This window comes from Aedes albopictus, chromosome 1 (genome assembly GCF_035046485.1).
Source record: "Aedes albopictus strain Foshan chromosome 1, AalbF5, whole genome shotgun sequence".
NCBI lineage: Eukaryota > Metazoa > Arthropoda > Insecta > Diptera > Culicidae > Aedes > Aedes albopictus.
The window spans coordinates 303139631-303149884 of NC_085136.1; the positions used below are offsets into that span (position 1 = coordinate 303139631).

The 10254-nt window shown below is 39.1% G+C and overlaps 1 protein-coding gene across 1 annotated transcript; it reads left to right on the plus strand.

Annotated features, from left to right (window-relative positions):
* The first annotated feature begins 5136 nt into the window (after nucleotides 1–5136).
* LOC109416361 (uncharacterized) lies at nucleotides 5137–9627 on the plus strand. Its single transcript, XM_029856615.2, has 3 exons — nucleotides 5137–6247; nucleotides 8207–8422; nucleotides 8504–9627. The coding sequence occupies exons 1-3, from the start codon at nucleotides 5137–5139 to the stop codon at nucleotides 8716–8718; spliced, it is 1542 nt and encodes a 513-aa protein (XP_029712475.2). The 3' UTR covers nucleotides 8719–9627.
* Nucleotides 9628–10254: the final 627 nt, after the last annotated feature.

The window sequence follows — 10254 nt, forward strand, 5'->3', positions numbered from 1 at the left end:
AATGAAAAAAAAAAACGAACAACAAAAAAAGCAAAATCCAGTCAAAATGAATACGAGCTGGACAAAAAGGAATCTTAGTTGATTCTAAATGGCCTTTATACAAGACAATGTTCAACAAGCATATGACACAATGAATGCTTTACCTTCCACAAAGAGAAATGTTGAAAAAACGCATCCAGGAAAAAAAACAAGATTTCATAATATCAATCCTCTGGACTACACAAAATACAATAAAATGGTAAGGGAAAAGTTTACTAAAAACCCGTTACACAAAAGAAGGTATACTGAACATCAAACTGTAAAACACTGCATAAAAACACGCGAATAAAGTTGCATTTATAAATACAAAAAAAAACAAATCATTTTCACAAATTCACGCGAAATTCACAAAAAGCTGCACGAAAAAATAAAACAGGTTACTGTGTTTGAAAAAAAAAATGCACCAATAAAAAAACACAAAACAAATAGAGTGCACAAAACGCAATTCAAACTCATTGCACAAAATTAAGCACGCGTCCAATCAAATAAATTAAAATGAGGATTTGGTGGCCAAGCCATCACTATGATGGCAAAATTTTATCCTCGTACGCCACTGTTGTGAACAAGAAAGTGGACTCGGTACACCAATGAAACACATCTTGTTCGGTCTATAGGTAAAACATTTCTGACTATATTTCGTATATTGAGTACATCACAACTTGAGAGGTAGCTCGGCTCTCACTACTCGATAGTATCTCTTTTCTCTTTCTCATTCATATATACATATTCGAAAGGTAGTATTACACTACCATAGTAACAGTGTCTTTCTATAGCTTCAACCGAACTTGAGATTAATAATTAACCCTTATGTGGCCGACCGGGTACCCGGGTACTCAGCCCAGCACTCATTTATAAGTTTATCGGACACATATCGGTTAACTATACAGAATTCACTGAAGATTGTGAATCTTCACGATCAAAGAGCAACATTATTCTCCAAATAATTCTTAAAACAACATCAGATGAACAATAAAACAATATCGTAAAACGAGCTCCAGGAATTCCTCTCAAGATTTTGTCGGTTTTCTTTAGAAATTCCTTCCCAGTTCTTCCCTGATTTTTTGCTCGGGATATCTCCTGGTGTATCTTTCAGAATTAATCCAGGTATTTCTACGGAAGTTTTTCCTGTGAGTTTTTCCAGGATTACCTTCTGTGATTGCACCGATATGCTGTCAGGGTTTCTCCTAAGAATTCTTGGAGGGAAAGCTTCAAATATTCCACCCAAGATTTTTCCCGGGATTCCACCCGGAATTTGTTCAGGGATTCATTACGGCATTCTTGGCCGAATTCCATCCTGGATTTCTCTCGTAATTCGATAGGGATTTCCTTCTAGCGATTCTTTCCGGTATTCCTCCAGATTCTCTTCCCAGCATTGATCCAAGAATGCCCCATCGGATTCCTCTAAAATTCCTCTAGGGGCTTCCTCCATAGGTACCCCCCACTGGGATCCTCCCCAGAATTTCTTAAGAGATTCCCCCGGAATTTTTCCAAGGTTCCTCCAGGTGTTTCTTTAGGATTTTTTGGATGGATGGATTGGATGGATTCATACGGAAATATCTTTACAAAATTCATCCAGGAATACCTTCTGTGATACCTCATCGGATTCCTTGCGGAATTCCTCCATGGATTCCACCCAATATGCTGCCTGGAATTCATCTTATGGTTTCCGGAATTCCTGCAGGTCCCAACTAACATTTTCAGCGCTATAAGCTTCAGTCATTTGCTTTCTGTTGTGTAACCATCGAATTGAAGCAGTCCACGCTGAATAAAAGGGAAGGTAGTCAAATATAAACCATAAGCTAATACACGGCTGCAAAACAAGCACCATACAGCTACCAAACTCGGTTTTCAGTAATCAATCACTTGTCACTGGGGCTGCCTTTACTGCACTCTATTTCAACTTCGAGAAATTTCCAGGAAGACGTGAAAACTTGAACAAATCGAATAGCTTTATTCCGGTATTCTTCTAAAGATTCCTCAAAGGATTTGATCTGGGATTCATACTGGGACTTACAGGTATTCCAGGCAACATGCTACATACACATACATTACGATTACTGAAATTCAGAAGTCCTTCAGATTTGGCTCACGGAGTTCCTCCCAGGACTACTCTCAGAATTCTTCCAGACTTATCTATGGATATTTTTTAATCTTTATTAACCCTCTATTTCCCATGGTTGCTCTAGTGCGCTATCGATTTTCGACGAACTCGAGACAAACGGAATTAGATGATTGTGATACAATAGTTTCTAGAATAAGACTGTAATCTCATTAGGTAAACCCAACTGCAAACTAATTGTTTCAATTGCGGAATCATTGATTAACAATCAAAATTTTAAATACAACTATTTTTTTGTACTTTTCTCCCTGGCCAAGATCACAGGGTTCGACGGTATTAAAGTGAAGGACGTTAATTTAAATTCTTGTAATGAAAATATCACTTTTAACACTTAAATGCGCCTCCAACGGTTCATTGCGAACCGGCTGCTACAGATGGAGTATGGCTGATTTATCAGAAATGCTCAATAAACAGGAGGAACCTGCTAGGGCCCAGTAGTTTCTATACCCAGGAAACAGTTCCGGTCGATTGAGTCTGGGAAGGTTTCGAGAGTCGTTGTGAATCATAATGAAAATATTTGTGTTTTGTGACGAGTCTCGGAATCTTTTTGAGTCGGTAGACTTTAAACTGTTGCCTGGGCTTCCCACTATTCGGTTAATTTTAACAAATACAAATTCAATTCAAATATGAAATAATTAATAGTATCCATTTGCTAATACATAGTACTCAACATTTGATGTGCTTTCGTGATTTAATTTTCTCTATCATTATTTTTATATCTGATAGATTTGTGAGTAAACCCTAATATGTTTCGAATGCCTAATGCTTAATAATATTTTCTTGCAATATCAATTTAAAATAACTAAAGCGCTGTTTGCAGATCAGAAGGAATTTCTCAGCCTATCTCGATGCGTGGGAAATTCCTTGCCTGAATCGCTCAAGAAACTGGTTTTCCTTCGATCACAGTACGCAGTAGCGAAGAAATGACAGTTCAAATGGCAGTCACCGAAGAAAGTTTCTGCCAGGAATCACTCAAGAAGTTTCTTGAGCGATTCCTTCCGAACTCAAAACTGCGCTTAAGAAACTAATAGTGAGAAGTGCAGCATTTAATAGTGCATGCTTATAGATTCGAAGCTAACGTGTGATCAAGACGAAATCGACAAAAACTGACTACTTCGACTTTGACTAACGCATACTATTTATGACAAATTAGATATGTTTACATTTTTCAACTGAGCATATTAAAGTTTTTTTTTATTTGGACAGATGCTGATAGTGCTAGGGATGTGGACGAAAAACAACTTTCAAAGATAATAAAAACAGTACTAAAATGAGGATCAACAAAAATGGACATAACGAACACATCGACCATCTAACAGATCATAGGCACACCAAAGATTACTGAATTATAGGGCACAACATAAATTTGAACAATAACATTCTTTAAGCCTTGACATGACAAAAAAAAAACAAATACGAAATCGACCATATGACAAAACCGAAACTTTCTCGCCTTCTACCGTCAGTACGCCTTCTGAGTCAGTACGCAACAGTGTCTTACTGGACGACATGTTCCGTGCACGGCTGGTGAACTGCTTCTGAAGGATTACGTTCTCTGTCCTATCCAAAGGCCTAGTAAACTGTCGTTGTCCGCGCAAACGCGAGACGATTGTGCGCACATTGATGGGAGAGGTTTCTACGTCCGTCGGCGTGCCGCTAGGAACCTTTAAAAAAAAAAAAACTATTTTTTTGTACTTTTCGAAAAATCTAGATAATTTTCAATAGTTTTTGTTAAAACACTTTTTTCGGAAATGCTTTCTTGACATAGAAAGCTCAAAGTTCAAAGTAGTCGGAAGGAAAAAGTTTACGAGATCTTGAACTTTAATTTTTTTTATTCTTAATCACTTAACCTAATTTACAGCTCTATTGTCCACTGGGGCACTACGTGAGCAATTTCAATTGACAGCTGCACTTACATTTTGTACAGCGCCTACAATCTATTCTACTTTATCGAACTGGTTGCCTTTCTGCTGCTTTCACTTTTTCTACTTTATACCTAGTAGAATGATGAGCACAAGGATGATGATGGATGGCCGTTGTTCCTTTCCAGTCCGATTGGGGGTCCATTATGAGTAGCAGTTCGCCAATGTCCAGGTATCCGGGTCCGTTTGAGCCATGGGGCTCAGAAGAGGGTCAAGTGTCAGTTGCTCTCGGGGGAAAAGCAACTGACGAAAAATTGCAAGTGCCGGGGCTGGGAATCAAACCCATGACCATCCGCATATGAAGCGAACGTGTGACCAACTACGCCACGGGCCCCGGCCCTTTTTTTAACTTCAATGTAGGGTTATGGTTTTATCCCGGGATTCTATCAGAGCCCCCTCCAACTATTCCACTCTCTTCCACGGCTTTCTTCAGCTTCTTTCTGTGGTTTCTTCAGGGGTTTCTATGGCGTCTCTTCAACGATTACTCCAAAGATTCTTCAGGGGATTCCTTCAAGATTTTTTTCAAAGATTCCTTCCGATATTTCTTCCGGATTTCGTACTGGGAGTTCTTCCGGGGTTTATCCCGGGATTCTTCCAACTATTCATCTGAGTCTCTTCCAAGGATTCCAGGCAAGATGCCTCAGGAATCGTTCCCGGGCTCTCTCACTAAATTCCTCCAGGGATTTCTCTAGGGATTTCTCTTGTGATTCCATGATGGATTACTTCAGAGATTTTAGGAAGATGAGAGTGGAAAATAAGCGTGAGGCGAGTGGGGGTGAGTTAATGCTACAATGGTGATCGTTCACGGCTTAAGTTCTAATTTCCAGAGTGTTAATTTCGAAACGGATTTTTGCCAATAGGATAACGATTATGCGGGAAAATATCGAAACAAACGACATTTACAGGTTCTACCAAACCACAACACTATAACTATTCGGTTCCTAAAGAAGGTTTCAAACGGACCGAAACGTCGAAGAAAATAAAATAACAGTGTTTTAATTATATCCAGATGCGAGTCTGGCTCGATATACATCGCATTGTGATAGCGTGCGCAGGATGGTGGATTCAACGAACCCTGAAACCAAATTCATGGTTATTGGAGATTTCAATCTGAAAAACACTATTTGGTACCGTGAAAACGAAGACGATCTGCATCTCCTACCTCTGCAAGTCCGCACACCGGAGGAATCCATTATTGTAGATGAACTGACTGCGTGTGGACTGGTTCAAGTGTGTGGTTTACCAAATCAAAACAATCGCTTTCTCGATCTTGCATTTACCAACGACGATCAATGCTGCCAAATGGATCTGTGCGAGCCTTTGATTCAGAATGAAACGCACCACAACGCTATGTCACTCACCGTGAACTACAATAAAATCACCTACGATTCCAACGAGACTACGCTGCAAGACCAACCAACACGTGTTAAACTAGACCTACAACAATGTGATCACGCGGCTATTGTGCAAGAGTTGGTAACCGTCAATTGGAACGATGTTTTCATTGAATCCGTAACCTTTGATGCATCGAGACTGAATCCTACCATCGATTCAATGGTAAGCTTTCTGCGAAGTTTTGAAATGTTTGATGTATTGGACAACAATGCATATTATGTTAACAATGCTGTCGACTTCAATGTACTAGCCTTCTATGCCACCGTTTACGAGGTGTTTTCTCGGCACTGTCGTGTAATTGTTAGACGTGTGGGTAGCCCAACTTTCCCCGAATGGTTCGATGCTGATACTATACGACTTTTAAAAACCAAGAAAAGGTTGTACAATAAATTCAGACGCAGCAGATCAGATGAAGACGAAGATGTGTATAAGCAAGCGCGGAGAGAGTTTAAAACTAAACAACGATCGCAGTATGAAGCATACATGAACGAGTTGCAGTTAAATATCCAGTCTAACCCGAAAGTGTTCTGGAACTATGTTGGCAAAACAAGGCGTGATTCTGGTGTGCCAGTAAACGTGACGTACAAATCAATGAAAGCTGATTGCGCTGGACAGGCGGCTGAGCTATTTGCTGACTATTTCAACGCAGTTTACTCCGAGCGTAGTGAAATTGATGTACCCGTGTTTTCACCTTGTGATGAACGTATTCCAGATATTACACTCTCCCTGGATGAAGTACGCAAGAAAATCGAGACGCTGGATGGCTCCAAAGGTAGCGCTCCTGATGGCATACCCAACCTTTGCAACAAAATGTGCGCTGAAGCTTTTGCATTGCCCTTATTTGAATTGTTCAGCTTTTCCTTACGTTGCGGTTACTTTCCGATGTTATGGAAAATTTCGCACATTGTCCCGATTCATAAAAAGGGTTCCAAACTGCCTGTGGAAAATTACCGAGGAATTTCCATATTGTCTGCAATACCGAAAATGTTCGAAAGCCTCATCTACGATCCACTTTACTCATGGATCGAACCGAGATTATCAATTTGCCAGCATGGATTCCTGAAAAAACGCTCTACGACTACTAATCTGGTTGAATTTGTCTCGAGGACCACCCAGTGGATGATGGATGGGCTGCAAGTGGATACATTATACACGGATATCGACAGTGATTTTTCATTAGGGCCTAACTGACATTTTCGAATTCTCTTCATCGATCCTCTCTTTGTGTTATTAAAGAATGTATATTGAGTTTTCCAAAGATTTTTTGATTGAAATGCGAAGAAGTCGACTACATTTTGCTAAAGAAACAAAAAGAATAATGATTTTATTTGTTTTGATCAAGTTATTAGCAAAAGAGAGAGTCGATGAAGAGAAATCGATCAAGTCAGTTAGGCCCTTATGAAAAATCATTGTTGATATGTCCAAGGCATTCGACGTGGTGAACACTGGTGCCATTTTGTCCGTTCTAAGGAAGCACGGCATTGAAGGACCAATTCTCAGATGGCTGCAGACTTATCTAGAAAATCGCACGCAGTACGTTAAGCTTCATCAATCGCGATCAAAGGCATTCTCGGTTGATTCCGGAGTGCCTCAAGGTAGCCATTTGGGCCCCCTGCTTTTCATCACTGTTATGAACGAGTTACCTAGCTTTCTTGATGGAGTATATATTCTCATTTATGCAGATGATGTTAAAATTTTCATCCCAGTAAGCTGTCTGAAGGATTGTCAAAATTTGCAACGGAATATTGAGCTTTTCTCCAGCTTTTGCGGAAAGTTCGGTCTCAAGATCAATGTGTCAAAATGTAATGTGGTTTCGTTTTCCAGAAAAATTAATACCATTCATTTTGAGTATCAGATGGGTGCCGATGTTATTAATAGATCGTTCTGCGTGAATGACTTGGGTGTGCAGCTTGATTCGGAACTAACTTTTACCGAACATACAGAAAAAGTTATTGCAAAAGCTAACGGCATGTTTGGACTGATTAAGCGTCTTGGGAAAGATTTCGACGATCCTTACACTATCATCTCGCTTTACATTGGATTAGTTCGTTCAACCATTGAATATGCTAGTGTAGTTTGGCAACCATATTATGAATCGCATAAAACGAGAATCGAAAGTGTTCAAAAAAAGTTTGTCCAGTTTGCTCTTCGTAACCTAGGTTGGAGAGACGCCTTACCCAATTACAAATCATTATGCATGCTTGTTGGTATAGACTCGCTAGAAATTCGTAGGAAAATGGCCGATGCTTTATTTTTGAAGGATGTCATAGATGATAGATACGTTTCTCCATACCTAGCCGGGCAGGTCTCATTGTATGAAGGACGATCAGGTTTAAGACAAGTACGTCCGTTTCAAATTCCAAATAGAGTTCAAAATTACGCTAGGAATGAACCCATGTATCGCATAATGTCATTTTATAATGCTAATCGAAATCAGTTTAATGTTGCAATGTCCAAAGAAAAAATTAAGCATGTAATTAGATGTAGTTTTTAGATTAATTGACCTGAAATGAATGTATGTGTTGTAATAGTTTAAGATAATGGGCAAATGCCTACAATCATAATAAATCAAATCCAGATTGAGAATCCATTATGAAACAGTATTCTTTCAAATCCACTGTTCTTCCAAAAAGCATATTTAAAGTGAATAACTTATTAGTTGGTCAAAACAAGTCAAAACATCAAATTGTATAAATGGAATTCTGTTTAAACATTATATGCCCGTATTAAGGTTGTTACATTGTATTTGTTTTTTTCCTTTCCATATCTATCTCAGGTGGAGCATTCGACGGAGTGGAAGATGTGGTGTCACCATTCGGCTACCGTAAGGGAGAAGGCATCGATGCCGGCTGTGGCGAGGTGGACTGGATTTGCAATCGTGATCGTGAGCGTACCGACCCGATTTTCGAATCGCTGAGACCCATAGATGGAAAGATTTCCGGTGCTGGTAAGTTTGACCGCGATTATTAGTTATCAGTGCTAGCTAGTGCTCAATTAACACATTGCTTCACGATTGTTTCATTTTTAGCGGCTAAATCCGAACTGATCAAGTCCAAACTGCCCAACAATGTGCTGAGTAAAATCTGGAAACTGTCCGACTACGACCAGGACGGTTTCCTCGACATCGAAGAGTTCGCCCTGGCGATGCATTTAATCAACGTGAAAATGGACGGCAACGAACTGCCGGTGTCGCTGCCATCGCATCTGGTGCCGCCCTCGAAGCGAAACGGTGTTGCGGAATAAGGACGGATGTGCATAGAGGATATCTTACCAGGATGGAAAAGTTGAGTTTTCTCCTCGCGGTGGTATATACCTATTATTGTGTATCTTGAGAAGTGTACTTTTTCTCCTCTTCGTGGTTTTTCGCTGTTTATTTTCCTATTTATCTCTAGATCGCTTTCTTTTCCAATCAGCCAAATAAGACGCCAATAGCCCACGAATGCCGCTATATGCGTATATATATTTTTGCCAAACTTGTATTTGATAGTTAGTAGAGGAAAAGCGAACATCTACGTGGTGCAATACCGTGACCAACTGTAGTAGTCTTCGGTTTCTCTTTCGTCAGAATTTATTTCCCATCTTTCCACATCACCTTACCGAAACCGATAAAAATGGCACAATATCATAAAAATCCGGACGACGATATGAAACAAAACTGGACCTTAGGACGTGCAAATATTTACCCCCTGAAAATCTTGATTTCCGAGCAAACGTTTTTCCTTCTTTTGAACAACCGGTCTTCGACGGCCATCAGCCAAAAAGGTGCAAACACTTTCGGAAACTGCAAGCAACACGATTTATAATAGCCTAATTTATTTATAAACGAAAAAAAAATTGAACAGAACAGTGATAGGCGAGACGACATACCACAAAAACAAAAAGGAACGCATGAATGCAATATGTAGGAGGATCGATGTTTCATTAATATTATTTTTTTTTTGTTTTATTTGTAAGAGTTTTATTCCTCTGGTATCAATCGATCCATTTTCGCGTGCGCGAAAACAGAAAGAATAAGCTGGAAGATAACTAGCATATTGTGTAACACCGGTTTTCCCTTTGTATGAAACAGAAACATGAAGTAAAAGAGCATTGTAAGCTATATTTTTATAGGTAGTCGAATAAAGAACGAAACTGTTGCAATAGTTGTAAAGATTTTTGGTTGTTTTATTTGATTTATTTTCTTTTGTTGCTTAAATATGATTTCTAGTTATTAGTAACTAGTTGGTTCGCGTTGGGTTTCATTTCTGCTTTTAATCATTGAAAAGATCTTGGGCGATTGTTAGATTAGATATTTCCAGAATTCCTTCATATGCTCAGTAAAACACAAAACATGAAAAAAAATGGTTTTTACTAGGTCGTCTAATTTGCTAGGTTTTTCACCTAGTTCCAAAATATTTCTTCTATAGAACTTCGTTTATTGAGTGTAAGATGGATCACGGTACATTTGGAGTTTTGGTCCGCACGGACTATTACGGCCATTATCCCTCCTTGAACATCGGCTTTGGATTGACTTGCGCTATTATTGCCCCACCAACTGCTGCAAAATGAAAAATGAAAATAAAAGTTCATGGAGGAATGGGAATTTTATAGTGTTGTTTCTTGTGAAAATTATAATTGAAACAAAAATCCATGATTAGTCCTTGAAGGAATTTCTGGTTTCAGCAGGCACTTCTGGAATCTTTATTCTACAGAAAAGATCCTCTTGATTGTGTCTAGAAATTTCAGCAAAATATATTGAATAATTACACCAATCACATTTCTTTTTATCTTCTTTTTCTT

Bases quoted from the DNA above. Each gene is read 5' to 3' on its own strand.
- LOC109416361 (XM_029856615.2), top strand. From the start codon at position 5,137: ATGGTGGATTCAACGAACCCTGAAACCAAATTCATGGTTATTGGAGAT. The intron at 6,248-8,206 runs GTAGCGCTCCTG...GCCCGTATTAAG, and splicing joins GACGCTGGATGGCTCCAAAG to GTTGTTACATTGTATTTGTT. The intron at 8,423-8,503 runs GTAAGTTTGACC...TTTCATTTTTAG, and splicing joins TGGAAAGATTTCCGGTGCTG to CGGCTAAATCCGAACTGATC.